This window comes from Hemitrygon akajei, chromosome 6 (assembly GCF_048418815.1).
Source record: "Hemitrygon akajei chromosome 6, sHemAka1.3, whole genome shotgun sequence".
In the NCBI taxonomy this organism is placed as follows: domain Eukaryota; kingdom Metazoa; phylum Chordata; class Chondrichthyes; order Myliobatiformes; family Dasyatidae; genus Hemitrygon; species Hemitrygon akajei.
The window spans coordinates 89,998,831-90,014,637 of NC_133129.1; the positions used below are offsets into that span (position 1 = coordinate 89,998,831).

The 15,807-nt window shown below is 49.2% G+C and overlaps 1 protein-coding gene and 1 long non-coding RNA gene across 2 annotated transcripts in view; both read right to left on the minus strand.

The window, feature by feature from the left end:
* Positions 1-6,243: 6,243 nt before the first annotated feature.
* Positions 6,244-15,807, minus strand: part of LOC140729247 (uncharacterized) — a 119,265-nt gene continuing 109,701 nt past the window's right edge. The window contains exon 2 of the long non-coding RNA XR_012099296.1: positions 6,244-9,296. This is a non-coding gene — a long non-coding RNA (uncharacterized lncRNA). The remainder of the gene's footprint in view (positions 9,297-15,807) is intronic.
* Positions 12,461-15,807, minus strand: part of LOC140729246 (phosphatidylinositol 4,5-bisphosphate 3-kinase catalytic subunit alpha isoform) — a 137,544-nt gene continuing 134,197 nt past the window's right edge. The window contains exons 21-22 of the mRNA XM_073048808.1: positions 14,317-14,468; positions 12,461-13,048 (exon numbers count right to left, since the gene is read on the minus strand). Coding sequence (XP_072904909.1) covers positions 12,784-13,048; positions 14,317-14,468 — 417 coding nt within the window. The 3' untranslated portion in view covers positions 12,461-12,783. The remainder of the gene's footprint in view (positions 13,049-14,316; positions 14,469-15,807) is intronic.

Sequence of the window (15,807 nt, forward strand, 5' to 3'; positions counted from 1 at the left end):
CTCTCAGACTCACTCACAGTTCAAGAATAAAATTTGAAAACTGCTTCTGGAGCTGTCAAGGAGTTGGTTGGAGGGTTCCTGTACCAAAAAGACTCCTGTTAACCATCCCGTTCCAGGGGTGTCAAACTCATTTTAGGTCACGGGCCGGATTGAGCAAAATGCAGCTTCATGCGGGCCGGATCAGTCGGACGCGTGCGAACGCAGCTTTCGTTGCCTCCGTTTTTTCAGCCTGCTCTCATGTGTCTCAGTCTCTGCTATAACTACAAAGTGTTTCACTTTACAAATTCCGTTTCTTATGAAGAAGACTGCCGAATAAACACTAAAAACCCTGAAAACCTGGTACCTGAATAAACTCAGCATTAGCCATATCATACGCCATAGGCGCTTCGATTACTGGGGCCAGCTTTAATAGTAATTAGATATTATCTCGCGGGCCAAAGATAATTCCACCGCGGGCCGGATTTGGCCCGCGGGCCTTGAGTTTGACATATATGCAACAGTTCTTCATGTAGATAGCTCTGATTTCTTTGATGGCCCCTCAATCTCTGATGCTGTGGATAAAATGCCAAGGACAATCATGGTCAAGGAAAGACCACGTTTGCCCAATGTCATATGACATGGCACGAAAAGAACCGACATGTTAACCATTTCCACCCTGGGAAATAGTCTCTAGCTATCCCCTCTTATCATCTTGTACACCTCACTAAGTCACCTCTCATCCTCCTTCGTAGCCACATTACTGCCTTACATGATGTGAAATTTGTTGTTTTCTGGCTCAGCGCAAATACATGTTCAGAAATCTGACGGTGGAGGGGAATAAGCTGTTCCTGAATCATCAATCGGGGGACTGCCGCTATTGGCTCTCCACAAGATTAGGTAAACAATTCAGGAAACGTGTAGCTCGCGTGGTTGGGTTGAGTTGGTTTCCGATCTCAGCAATTTACTTGCAAACGTTTGGCCGGAATATAAGCAGGCATCATCGGCGCAGGTTGATTACAGGGTTTCCACCGAATGCCTGGCCTTCTTGTAGTTATCAATCAGCTGATTGGTCATCATTACGGAGACTTAATTGTGATGCCAGTAGGAAATCTTGTCAATGATTGGCTGTGTGGCGAATTACGCGCGTTGTGATCTGGAATTTTTTTCCTGCAATTGTTCATAAACAGGATCAAGGTCTACGTTGTTCGTTTAAAAAAGACACTTGCTTCCGGGAATTCTCTTACATGCCGCGCCATGTCTTTCACTGATGCCCAGTTGAATTTGTGCCTGCTCTGGATCTTCGGAAAGGGTAAGACGAGGGATTCCACTGACCTCATAGTGGAATCAGAAATATATTTCAAGTTCCTGGGTGTCAATATCTCTGAGGATCTAACCTGATCTCAACATATCCATGCAACTATATAGAAGGCAAGACAGCGGCTATATTTCTTCAGGAGATTTGGTTTCTCGCCTAAAGACACCGTGGAGATCATTCTGACTGGCTACATCACCGTCAGGTATTGACAGTGGCGGTGGCTACTGCACAGGATCGAAGCTGCAAAGAGTTGTAAAATTAGTCAACTCCATCATAGGCACTAGCCTCCGTACTATCCAGGATAAATGACCTCCCATCACCCATATCATGCCCTCTTCTCATTGCTACCATCAGGGAGGAGGTACAGAAGTTTGAAGGCACGAACTCAACGATTCAGGAACAGCTTCTTCCTCTCTGCCATCCGATTTCTGAACGGACACTGAACCCATGAAAACCACGTCACTACTTTTTAAATTTTTTGTCCTACTTATCGTAATTTAACTATTATATATATATTTACTGTACTTCAGTTTTTTTGTTTATTTATCATCCACTTCTGCCGCTAAGTTAACAAATTTCACGACATATGCCGGTGACATTAAACCTGATTCTGAATCTAGGGAGAGTTGGCCCTGCCGCTTTACAGCCAGTTCATGTTTATAGATCCCAGTGGATAGTTTTCTTCCAACTGGGCCGATCCCTGAGTTTATCCTAACATAGAAACATACCCTTCGGCCCATCTCGCCCATGCCAACCGTTGCACGTATTTATAATAGGCTACGGTAATTGGTCACGTGGGTTTGGGCACAGTGGAGGTAAATAAGTGCTCACGCTTTGTATTAGTTTAGTTAGAGAGGGGGTGTGAAGAGAATGGAGGTTTTTGTTGACCGCTACTTTCGCTATCGCTATTTTTGATCGCTGGTCCTCGCTGGTTTTGTAATAAATGATCGAAGGCACTGTTTTTCGACTTGGAAGTCAGTTATTCGGAAGCTCGTCACGCAGTGTTCGTTCCCTCAGCGGCTTTCAAGTAACCGCTGCACTTTCAACCAAAAAATATCCCCGGCCAGACCCGCAGGTGAAGTGTTGCCTCACCTGTGAAGGGCTGTTTCGGGGCCCTGAATGGTGAAGGGGGGAGGTGAATGACAGGTGTAGCAGTTGTTCCGCTTGCATGGGGTAAGTGCCGGGGGTGGGGGTGGAATGATGTGTTTGGTGGTAGGATCCTGTTAAAGCCTGCAGAAGTGACAGAGAATGATGCGCTGGATGCAGACTCGTGGGGTGGTAGATAAGGACACGATCTGCGTTTCTGCCTTCAACAGGTAAACCTTCCCAGACCCCCATGCCTCCATCGCCTCTTAGTGTTCACCTACATCTCCCGCCCCCCCCCCCCCCCCATGGGTTGGTATTGGATCATGATCCTGCACAACACTGTGATCTCTCACTGCTGTAACTCGCCCAGCGGCTCCAGAGACCTCTGTTCCATTTATGAAGCAGGGCCTCTGCAGATGGATCCTCGGCTTCTTCGTTGGGAGACCCACAGCCAGTGGAAACATCTCCTCCTCGCAGATAATCAACGCGGTCGAGTCGCGACATGACTAGCATCTATACGTTTGCAAGTGACGCTACTGAGGTGGGCAGAATCTCAGACGGTGTCGAGGAGGTGGTGTACAGGGGTGAGATAGATCAGCTGGTCGAGTGGCGTCGCAACGACAACCTCGCATTCAACGTCAGCAAGACCAATCAGCAAACTTACCAACCCCTCCCTCCACTTCCTCAGCCAGGTCATTTATAAAAATCACCAAGACTAAGGGTCCCAGAACTGATCCCAGGGGAGTGCCTCTTTGTGATTTTCATATATGACCTGGATGAGGAAGTGAAGGGATGGGTTAGTAAGTTTGCTGATGACACAAAGGTTGGAGGTATTGTGGATAGCGTGAAGGGCTGTCAGAGGTTACAGCGGGACATCGATATGATGCAGAACTGGGCTGAGAAGTGGCAGATGGAGTTCAACCCAGATAAGTGTTAAGTTGTTCATTTTGGTAGGTCAAATATGATGGCAGAATATAGTATTAATGGTAAGACTTGGCAGTGTGAAGGATCAGAGGGATCTTGAGGTCCAAGTCCATAGGATGCTCAAAGCAGCTGTGCGGGTTGACTCTGTGATTAAGAAGGCATTTGGTATATTGGCCTTCATCAATCGTGGAATTGAATTTAGGAGCCGAGAGGTAATGTTGCAGCTCTATAGGACCCTGGTCAGACCCCACTTGGAGTACTGTGCTCAGTTCTGGTCACCTCACTACAGGAAGGATGTGGAAACCATAGAAAGGGTGCAGAGGAGATTTACAAGGATGTTGCCTGGATTGGGGAGCACGCCTTATGAGAATAGGTTGAGTGAACTCGGCCTTTTCTCCTTGGAGTGACGGAGGATGAGAGGTGACTTGATAGAGGTGTACAAGATGATGAGACGCATTGATCGTGTGGATAGTCCCAGGGCTGAAATGGTTGCCACAAGAGGACATGGGAAGGTGCTGGGGAGTAGGTACAGAGGAGATGTGAGGGGTAAGTTTTTTTACTCAGAGTGGTGAGTGTGTGGAATGGGCTGCCGGCAACAGTGGTGGAGGCGGATACAATAGGGTCTTTTAAGAGACTTTCAGATAGGTACATGGAGCTTAGTAAAATAGAGGGCTATAGGTAAGCCTAGTAATTTCTGAGGTAGGGACATGTTCGGCACAACTTTGTGGGCCGAAGGGCCTGTATTGTGCTGTAAGTTTTCTATGTTTCTATGATTGCAGACTTCAAAGGAAGTAGGGGGACCACATGCACCAGTCCTCAGAGAGGGGTCAGCAGTGGAAAGGGCGGGCAGTTTCAAATTCCTGGGTGTCAACATCTCAGATGATCTATCCTGAACCCGATTTGATTCAATCAGCAATACCTCATTAGGAGTTTGAGGAGATTTGGTAAGACACCAAAGACTTGCACAAATTTCTACAGATGTGCCCTGGAGAACATTTGCTGTCTGGTATGGAAGCTTCAATGCATAGGGATTGCAGGAGGTTACAGAGGGGTCTGGACTTGGCCGGTTCCATCGTGGGCATAACCCTCCCCATCTTTGAGGGCATCTTCAAAAGATGGTGCCTACTAATTCAAACCTGCAGAGATTTGGCGTGGCATCTAAAACTTTGACAAACTTCTATAGCTGTGTAGTGGAGTGTGTATTGACTGGCTCTATCACAGCCTGGTATAGAAACACCAATATCTTTGGACAGAAAGTCTTACAAAAAGTAGTGGATCTAGCCCAGTCCGTCGCAGGTAGAACCGTCCCAACCATTGAGCACATCTACATGAAATGCTGTCGTAAGAAAGAAGCGTCCATCATCAGAGATCCCCCTCCAGCCAGGCCATCGGGTAGAAGGTGCAGGAGCCTCAGGACTCACACCACCAGGTTCAAAAACAGTTATTACCCCTCAACTATCAGGCTCTTGAACAAAGGGGATAACTACACTCACTTGCCCATCATTGAGATGTTCCCACAACCAGTAGACCTGCTCTCAGGGATTTTCATCTCATGTTCTTGTTATTTATTGCTATTTATTTATATTTGCATTTGCCCAGTTTGTTGTCTTCTGCACCCTGGTTGATCTTTCATTGATCCTGTTACTGTTCTATAGATTTGATGAGTATGCCTGCAGGAAAATGAATCTCAGGGTTGTATATGGTGACGTATATGTACTTCGATAATAAAATTGACTTTACAGAAGAAGGAATCAAAGATCCCGACCATCCGGGCCAGGCCCTCTTCTCGATACTACCTCAGAGACGAGGTAAAGGAACCGGAAGACCCACACTCAATATTTTAGGAACAACTTCTTTCCCTCTCCCGTCAGATTTCTGGATGCTCCGTGAACCCAAAAAGACTACCTCAATATTTTTAAACACTATAGCAGTTTGAAGTCTTGGCACCATACTGCTATCACTGTACAAATTTCACGTGATAACAAACGCAAGGCTCTGCAGGCTTCCCCCGGATAGTCCAGTTTCCCTCCATCATCCCAGTGTGTGGATGAGGGGTAGCATTTGGGAAGGTGCTGATGGGAATGTAGGGAGAATAGTTTGCAGAAAGATGATCTAACTGGATTGGGATTAAGGAGTGGGATGGGTGGGATATCTCCAAATTCAATGGGCCAAATGGCCTCTCCAACTCATGAGGAAAATTCTAGAAGAAAGATGCATCACACATGGAAGTCACAGATGGCGGGCAGCATTGTTCCTGCATCTCCTCGTGGTGGGTGACACCCCATCAGGGGACGGGTCCAATGCAACACACAAAATGCTGGAGGAACTCAGCAGGCCGGGCAGTGAACAGTTGCAATTACGACCCATCTTCAGGACCCTGGTTCAAGACAAGGCTTCTTGTGCCTCGGAACTCCAAAACCGACTGGTGCAATCACCTCGTCTGTATACCAGAACTGGGTGAGTCGGGGTGGGGGGGGGGGGCGGTCGGGGGAGGAGGAAGATGAGGGCACGAGTGTGTGAGAAAGAGCAGTGGTGGGTGCAGGTGAACCAAGGTGGGGGTCGGGAACGTCAAAGATGTGGGAGAGCAAGCGAAGGAGGGTGGGTCTGAGAGAGAATGAAATGTTGGGTGTGAGAGAGAGAACTGGGTTCGCGGGGTGAGAGAAAGTGGGTGGGGGAGCGTCATGGGTGTGGGAGAGAGAGCGGGGGTTTGTGGGGCGAGAGAAAGTGGGTGGGGGTTTGGGTGTCTGAGTGCGGGGAACGTCGAGTGCGAGAGAGCGCAGGGGTCGAGGTGTGTGCGAAAGTGAGTGGAGGGTCGGGTGTGTGAGAGGGTGGGGAGGGGGAGAGGGAGAAGGAAATGGGGTGGAGAGGGAAGGAGCACACAGTCTAATTTTGCATTTCCACCTTTCAGTTATGTGTGAACTGACCAGAACAAACACAGGTTTTAGAACAATAGCCGGTATCTTTATTAAAACGCCACGCATGGCCCAAAGGCGTGTAGTGCTCTTGGTCTGACTTTACATTTGTACAAGGTTTTTCTCTTTGCAAAGTGCAAATACAATATCCTTTTAATTAATTAATTAAAAACACACATGTACAGTATCCGTGGTGAGATTACACAGCAGCCTCATTCACACTGACATCTGAATCAGGATTAATTTGCAGGGCTCGTTAAAACGCACACACGCACACAGAGAAAAATGAAACAGGAATAGAGTAAGCCACTGGCGACAGGACCCTGTTATCACTGCCCCGTTCACATGCACATGCAGTAGCAAGGTGGGGAAGTGGATGGAGAGCCGGCAAACTTCCGCCCCCACCCCATCCACTCCCCCACCCTCCCCCGTTACTGAAACAACAGCGCTGCCCCACATAGGAGGGGAAAGAAGGCCAAGGTGCTGGGAAGGAACAAGGGGCAAGAAAAGGGGGAGGCAGAGAGACAGAGACAGACACACAGGCAGAGACAGAAACTGGGAGCGGGCGAGAGAGTAAGAGAGAGAGAGAGAGAGAGAGAGAGAGGGAGAGAAAGGGAGAGAGAGAATGAGAGAATATGGGGTACCCTGGAAGCACCTTACCCTGAAACCAGACCAGAAAAAGCACACATTGCATTGACAATTATTTTCTAAGTTTGTGGTTAGTTATTCGTCTGAAGACTCCAGCAGACGGATTCCTGATTCCTCCAACCCACGCTAACCCCACAAACATAGTTCCCCCTCCTCCAGCACCTACTTCCCAACCCAAGGGATACCACCATTCCCATGGCTTCGATGTGGCCACAGTAACATCACAGCTGAAACTGCACCCATAGCATCGCTGTTAAAAAAGCCCAAGAAAACTGACTATTGGAAATCTCTACAGGTCATTGGGACCCAAAGACCTTCATCTTTTACATTTACCGTTCAAAGATTTGAACAAATAGATTTTGATTGAAAAATATATTGACTTCAAAGTGAGGGAGGGTAGTCAAAATTAAGCAAAATATAAGTTACTCAAACAGATAGATAGATAGATAGATAGAACAGGAACCCAGTAAGGGTTTTATACTCTCCCAGGACAGGGACAGCATAGGTAACAAATGCTATGAAGCTCCCTCTACACCAGGGGTTCCCTACCTGGGACCCACAGACCCGTCAGTTAATGGTAGGGATCCATGGCATAAAAAAGGCTGGCAACCCCCGATCTACACTGTTCCACTCCCAGCGCAGGGGTAAGAGAGGGTAAAGTTCCCTCTTCATTACCCTGTCACACACAACCAGGCAGCCAAGGTGGGACAGCACAGGTAGGTACAAAGTGAAGCTCCCTCTACACCGTCCCATCACACACTCCCAGGGTCAGACACAGAGTGAAGCTCCCTCTACACTGTCCCATCACACACTCCCAGGGTCAGACACAGAGTGAAGCTCCCTCTACACTGTCCCATCACACACTCCCAGGGTCAGACACAGAGTGAAGCTCCATCTACACCGTCCCATCACACACTCCCGGGGTCAGAAACAGAGTGAAGCTCCCTCTGCACTGTCCCATCACACACTCCCGGGGTCAGACACAGAGTGAAGCTCCCTCTGCACTGTCCCATCACACACTCCTGGGGTCAGACACAGAGTGAAGCTCCCTCTGCACTGTCCCATCACACACTCCCGGGGTCAGACACAGAGTGAAGCTCCCTCTACACCGTCCCATCACACACTCCCAGGGTCAGACACAGAGTGAAGCTCCCTCTACACTGTCCCATCACACACTCCCAGGGTCAGACACAGAGTGAAGCTCCATCTACACCGTCCCATCACACACTCCCGGGGTCAGAAACAGAGTGAAGCTCCCTCTGCACTGTCCCATCACACACTCCCGGGGTCAGACACAGAGTGAAGCTCCCTCTGCACTGTCCCATCACACACTCCTGGGGTCAGACACAGAGTGAAGCTCCCTCTGCACTGTCCCATCACACACTCCCGGGGTCAGACACAGAGTGAAGCTCCCTCCACACCGTCCCATCACACACTCCCGGGGTCAGACACAGAGTGAAGCTCCCTCTGCACCGTCCCATCACACACTCCCGGGGTCAGACACAACCCATGGGCTGAGCTCAGTAGAGCTGCCTCACCACCAGAGGTTCAACAGAATTATCTCACACTGACTTGTGTTGGGATCAAAAAGGAAACCTACCACAGTTGAATATCTAGTTCACATTCAAATGAATTCTCAGGCACGATGGTGCTGAGGTGTGAGGCAGAAAATACTGGAAATAGTCAGTCAGCATCCACGGTGGATGGTGCATGACTCAGGTCATTAATCTTTCAGCAGAATCCGAAACACCAGTTACTTCCCTCTGCAGATGCCCACTGAGCCATTACTTGGAGGGTCGCTTTGTTTCAGATTTCCAGCATCTGCGCTATTTTGCTTTTGGACCACTTGTGTGAAGGCAGACACCAGGCACTCGCAACATGCTGAATTCTCACCGTCGGAAACAAAACGGCAACGCAGAGTTCCTGCCAGTAATGAGGCAAGCACGGTCACAAAGCACTGACCTTTTGTGGCATAGAGTATTCACGTCCCCCCCCCCCCCCCCCCCCAATGACCAGTGAAGGGTCAGAAAATTAACTAACACTCTTGCCCACAGGTCAGCCATCAAACACAGCAGGGCAAGTATCGTTCAGTTCATTGAGCAAGCACACACAAGATCCTTTCACCTCACTCCTGAAATTATCAGAATTTCGTTTTTGCACCCTGTGTATAGCTAAGGAAACTAGGCTGGGAAACCTTGCACTCAAGATACTCCTAGCTCCCGGGAGATTTAGCTTGGAAAAACCCTGAAGCATAAAAGGCAATGTGCATTAGGTGGAATTTCCTGTTCATAGCGACTAAATCCACACCCATTTGATGTTTCAGATCAGGATGGCTTGTATATTTTCCCAGAAACTGCTTTTTGGTTATAACTCTGAATGTGGGAACTCTAAGAGGAACACAGTCTAGTCGTGGGGTTTGGAGGCTTTCATACCTCAATGACCCAGAGAGCTATCTATGTTGGCTGGAGTCAGGGCTTTATGCTTTGCCTCTTGGTAGGGTCACCCATGCTAAACAGGTCAAAGGGTAGAGGCCAGACTAAGAGTGGTCCACTGGTCCTCCAGGTTCGGGGGTTCAGCTCAGGGCTAACAACCCTGCGTGGTGAAACAAAACTGTTCCGGAAACAGCAATGAAGAATCCTCCACCATCTGAGTGTGACAGTATTCCTGAGTCTCCACCTGGGATTTGCGTGACTGACAGTGGTGAAAACCAAGAGGAAGCTACTGACAGGATGAAGGAAGACCTGAACACCCCCAGAGATGGAGGGGCTTCACTGCTGCCCCAAACACCACCGGAGTGATGGGCAATCCGATCTGATGTGAATGTAGGAATCTCACCAGCTCCCACACACACGTCGAGTTCGGTGACCAGATCGCAGTGTTAGTTTGGAGATTGCTACTGACAGAACTCCCCAACTCTTCCTAGTGTTGGTAGTGGGCTACCTTACGCCCACATGAAAGGACAAACAAGGCTGTTACTTTATCATCTCCAAAAGATGGTGTCGAACCCCTTCGGTGCTGGCACCGGGAGTGCGACCTTCTCAGGGACCGGGGAAAATCCCCTGACATACTTGGGAATACTTGGGACATACTTGGGAATTTCTGGCAGATGGAAGTCGGATGATGCCAGATTTGCTTGCCTGTTTATCTAGGGAGCAGTGGAGTGGTTCAGGAGGCAATTACAAGACCTCCAACCAGACAACGAAAAAAAATACAGGGCAAAAGGAAGAAATCTGACAGGACTCCCACTTCTGGTTATTAATCCACACCCCACTGGATGGTAATGGTGGAGTGAGCAATCTCTCAGCACATCAGCACAACTGCAACACTGGTGTTCCAACACTGATGACACTTGGGTGCTTTCAGTCACATTGCCAACCCTCCCAAGTATCCAGAACTGGTCTGGAATCAGCCCTACAGGACTTGCAGGACACAACACTTCAGTGCTTTACAGTAGTGCAGTCCTGACACATAGGCAGCTTTCTAGACCAACAAAGGATTGTGGGTATTACAGTGGCCATTGTTGATCAGCTGCCATGCCCAAGCAAAGGCAAACGGCTAGGTCAGTTGTAAGTCATTAATCCTCCCAGGATAACGTATAACCGGCGTTGCCGACTGAACTTTCCAAAGAACTGAAAGAGCTTACAACATGCAGACCTTTTGCACAGACCACTCAAACACAGGTTTGTTATCCCTCCCACCACCACCCCCCAAATTCTATACTTGACCCTTCATACTTGCAAGGCAAAGCAAAGTGGGCAGTGATATTCGAAAGGCTGTCAACAGCCTCCATCACAGCACAGTAAGCTCAGGATGAGGGGGATAGGAGTGATGAGCAATTTCTGTTTTGAGCAATTTTTAAAGCAAACACCTTTGAAGCAGAAAAATGAAGTCAATGATGCAGTTTATATATAAAAAAGAGCATTAATGGGATGCTTAGCTTTAATAAATAAAGCAAAAAGCAGTGATGCAATGTTAAACCCTTTATAAATCACAAGTTAGGTCAAAGGTGGATTACTTCCAATTCTGGTCACTGCATTTCAAAGTGGGTGCAGAGGCTTCGACTGAGAAGTTATGAGGTTGAGTTGTGGAGGGGATGGAGAAGAAAGGACTGTTCTCCCTCGAGGTAAACTGGTTTTCATTCAAATCTCAGCAGTACCATAGTTAGACTGCTATGACAAACAAGCATTTATTAAACCCGACCCTAACTACAGAATATATTCTCAGAAATGCTTTTGTATTCCCAAGAGAACAGCCCGTCACTCCATTTCCCCAGCCCCCCAGCCCCAATCCCCTCCCTCAAAAAAATTCAGCATTTGCTTTTAATACTTGTAGATATTTGCATTAACTCTATCTGAGAACTCAGTGCAGCTCGATGGAGACTTCATGATGGTTCCCTCCTGACTTATCCCTTTAATGTCAGGTATCTCTGTCAGATAGGAGACGAGCAAGGTTTCTTCATTAAACCTTGGTAGCCAGGGAGATCTCCCAGAGCAATCAGTTTTTCTCCAGTTTTCCTTCACGGGAGCACTTTCGATTCACACAAATGGGAAAAAGTGCAAAAGGAGGGTATCGCTGAACAGGGAGGGACCGCTCGATTACCCTCCTGTCCTTCTGCTCCAAAAAGGGTGGCAGGGAAAGATTTTATGATAGTTTCAACAAACAGAGCGAGAGAATTGCCAAGGGATTCCAACCCAAAAACAATTAATTGAGTGCTTCCAACCCCAAAGAGACCTGCCCAAACCTAATTTAGTTTGCCAACCCATCTCAGCTCAGCAAAACCAAAGTCAACCAGTCCAGCTTAACGGTCAATCTAACTGGAGTTTAAATGGCCAGTCTAGGACCCTAACAACATTTCAGCACTAACCAACACTGGCCCACTTAAGCCCAACCCAACAAAGGCCAGATAGTCGGCAGTGTACCCAACCTAACTCAACTCCAACTCAACAGAAGCCAGCCAGCCCAACCACATACCAAATTGAACCAAGTCTAGCCAACAACCCATGTAAATCCCATTCAATGGAGGCAACACAGGTCAACCCAACCTAATGTGGATTGGCCAACACCAACCATCCCATCAGCCAACCAAACCAACAGAGGCCACAAAAAAAGTTATCTTCGGTCAAATGGGCCAATGCCTCCAATAAATAGACTTTGTATAATCTACACATTCCATCGCCGTTGCTTAAGGGGTTTTAAGGACACTGCCGTTCCTTAGTGGCTCACTCCACAGGGAGTGCCAAGCTGGGCCAAACTAACATGTTCAACCGTAAACCCTTCCATGGAAACCTTTGGCACCTCAGCGTGCGAGCGCACAAGCGCAGAAATCCTCTGCTCCCTCCTTCATTAATAGTTGGAGCCGTCCTCCCCTGTGCAGCTTACACAGTGAGGAAGGTTTTGATGGAGGCACCTCCCTTGCAGTCCAGTCCCTGCCTCCCACTCTGCAGGGGACGAGGAAGCCAGGAGATGAATACACTGTGTTGCTTCAGAACAAAATGAAAAATGCTTCAGCAGATGAGGTTCCTTCGGATTTCACAGAGTGTTCCATGCTCATTGTCTGCAGCCTTCCCCCCCCCCCCCCCCCCCACCCCGCCTCCGTTCATCCGTAGAGTCAGAACACAGTCTCAAGATCATCTTCTTTCTCATGGGCACCTGTCTGGTGCACAGCTGAAGCAGAGAAAAGAAGGAAAAAAAAACTCACCCAGACCAGATTCAGGGCTCAAGGTCCTCACTGGTGCAAGAAGTTCAACATGTAATGGTAGAGAGGGACTGGTTGCGTCCAGTCCCAGGGCAAGAAGGATTCTGGTTCCCAAGGTAACCTTAGTTGAAGTCAGCAGTGACTGGTCCCTTGCCTGCAGGGCGTCTGACTTTGGAGAACAAGTCATCTTCGTCAACTCCCTTGGTCGAAATGTCCCCCTCCACTCAGGGCATGTGGCGAATGGTGTGGAAGATCCAGTCCATTTTTGTTGTCCAGCCTCCATGGTGGGCATCATTCATCTGCTTGGTGAAGTACTCCAGTGCCTCCTGCTCGGTCTTGTCCAGTGCCAGGGTCTTGCGGATGTAGGCGATATCGTCAAAGGACTGCAACTCCGGCATCCCCGAGCCCAGCATCATGGAGAAGAGGTTGATGAAGAGGTTGGCGTGCTGCCGGATGGCAAGATAGGCTTTGTAACACATCTCCTGGAACCTGCGGTGGGAATGTGGGGGCGTTTATAATGCTCTGTATCTACCGACTGAGCAAATGACCTCTCTGTTCCATATTATCCTACCCCAACACATCCACTAGTTCTGTTCCACTCCGCTTCACTCTAAGTCACCATAACCGCCTCCCACGCCTCTCCCTCTGCCTTAATCCCTTCCCCTCCAGCACCCGCTCCTCTGGCCCAACCCATTTCCTTTCCATCCCTTAACTTACTCCCCTCCCCTCCCCTACACCGTATTATCCTTCCCTCCCAACCCATTACCTTCCTTGCTGGCCCAAACCACTCCCCTCTCCTCCCCTTCACCCAACTTCCCTCTCCCTCTGGCCCAACTCACTCCCTTCTCCGGTCCCTCCCCTCCCCTCTCATACACTTATTACCTTCCCCCTCCTTCCACTCCCCTCTGCTCTTCCTCCAGCTCACGTCCCCAGTGTAAAACCCCTGGCACTGACAGAGTGCCTCAACATAGGAAAACGAGGCCTCGTAGGACACGGTTGTCCGACACGATGCCAGGCCTTGTGTGTGGCTGGAACCACGGCTGCCCCACGCTCTGAGTGGGAAGGGGGGGGGCGGGGTAAGGTAAAGCTCTGCCTCGAGGAGGGAGCCAAAGAGTTGAGCTTCAGAGGTTGAGTTTGGGCAGTGGCAGACCTGGCCACCAGGAGTGAAGGAGCACCACCCTCATTTTCAAGCCCGCATGATCAGCTCCCCCTCCAGAACTCCTCCCAAATGACATGCCTCTTCCCGGGGTGTTAATCTACCTTCACGAGCAGGCTCCGGAATTAGGGTGCTGGGGGTGGGAGAGGTCCCTTTAGAACAGAGATGGAGGAATTTCTACAGCCAGAGGGTGGTGAATGTGTGGAATTCATTGCCACAGACAGCTGTGGAGATCAACTCATTGGGTATATTTAAAGTGGAGGCTGACAGGTTCCAAGGGCACTATGGACCCCTTGCTTAACGGTATTGGTCCATGGCATTAAAAAGGTTTGGAAACCCCCTGCTCTGCAGCTAATCAGCTCTCAACCATCATCACCGAAAACCGGCTGTAATCAGGCCACCTTTGTGGGATATTTCTGTGCACAAAGCCACTGTCAGCATTTCCCCTTTACGACCAAGAATACATTCGAGGAGGGAGGGGGAAGGTTATCGGCTGCCAGGGGATGCTCTAAAAGGTGCTGCTTAAATGCAGTCCTCTCCCCGCTCTCCCTAACACCATGCCAACACTCCCCCGATGTCCAGCAGGCCGCTCCTCACTTACTGCTCAAACTCCTTGGTTTTGGTGCATTCCTGTGCACCCTTACTGATGACGATCAGGAAGTCCTGCGTCAGGACGAAGGGCACCCGCTCACGCTTGTAGCCAAATTTCTTCTTCTTGTGGTCCAGGAAGTGGCCAAAGTCGATGTGGAAGAGCTGTGGGAGGAGAGGGCAACAGGTCACGCCTGGGCACCAAGTGGGTTCACGGCCTGCCTGTGCAACCCGAGCCCTGGTCACATCCTCGTCAATGTTTTCTGCCGTGGCTCCACTCCTAGGTGGAGTCAGTCAGTGGGCATGCAGGCCCTTTGGCCCATCTGCTCCATGCTGACCCCATCAACCATCCACTTACACCAACATCATTTCAACTGCCCCTCACCCACACAGCAGTGGGTCAATTACCAGCGGCTGATAAACCCACCAACTCTGCTCTTCTGAAGGTGCGAGGGGAACAAAGCATCCAGGGAAAACCGATGCGGCCACAGGGAGAACGTGCAGATATCACATCGAGGTCAGGACTGAATGCAGCTCTCTGGAGCTGTGACAACGGCTCTATCCACTGTGCCATTTTGTAAGGGCCTACAGATACCTGAAGGTAAAGGGACGAGGTGGATATGGCAGAATAAGAAATAACCAGGTGGGGTAATCAGAAATAATCAGGAAGGTTGTAACGTTAGGCCCCTTATCTGGGGAAGGATGTGTTAATGTTGGGGGGAGGGTTTAAAATGATTCTGGGATTGAAAGGCTTATCATCTGAGGAGTGTTGGGGCTTGTACTCGCTGGAATGAGGTGGGATCTCATTGAAACCTATTGAGCGTTGAAAGGCTTCAACAGAGCGAATGTGGAGATGTTTCCTATGGTGGAGGAGTCTACGACAACTTGACACAGCCTCAACATAGAGGGGTGTCCTTTTAGAACAGAGATGGAGGAAGAATTTCTTTAGCCAGAGAGTGGTGATTCTGTGGAATTTGTTGCCACAGGCGGCTGTGGAGGCCAAGGGATTGAGTATATTTAAGACGGAGGCTGATAGAGTCTTGATTGGTCAGGGCATGAAGGGTTATGGGGAGAAGGTAGGAGATTAGGGCTGAGAGGGAAAATGGATCAGCTATGGTGAAATGGCGGACAGGACTTAATGGACCAAATGGCCTAATTGTGCTCCGATATCTTATAATCATGTAACCCTGGCCAGATCACTGCATGGTAGAATAGTGGTTAGCGTAACACCTACAGCGTCAATGATCAGAGGTAATTCCCACTGCTGCCTGTAAGGAGTTTGTATGTTCTCCCTGTGACCGTGAGGGTTTCTGCTGGCTGATCTCCACAGTTCATGACGTATGCATTAGTAAGGGTCAGTAAGCTGTGGGCATGCTATGTTGCTGCCAGGGGTATGACTACGTTTGCAGGCTGCCTCCATCACGTACTTGGACTGCGTTGGTTGTGACACAAATTATGCATTTGCAGACATCCCACCCTGCAAAAACTCATTTCAGGGAGGTAG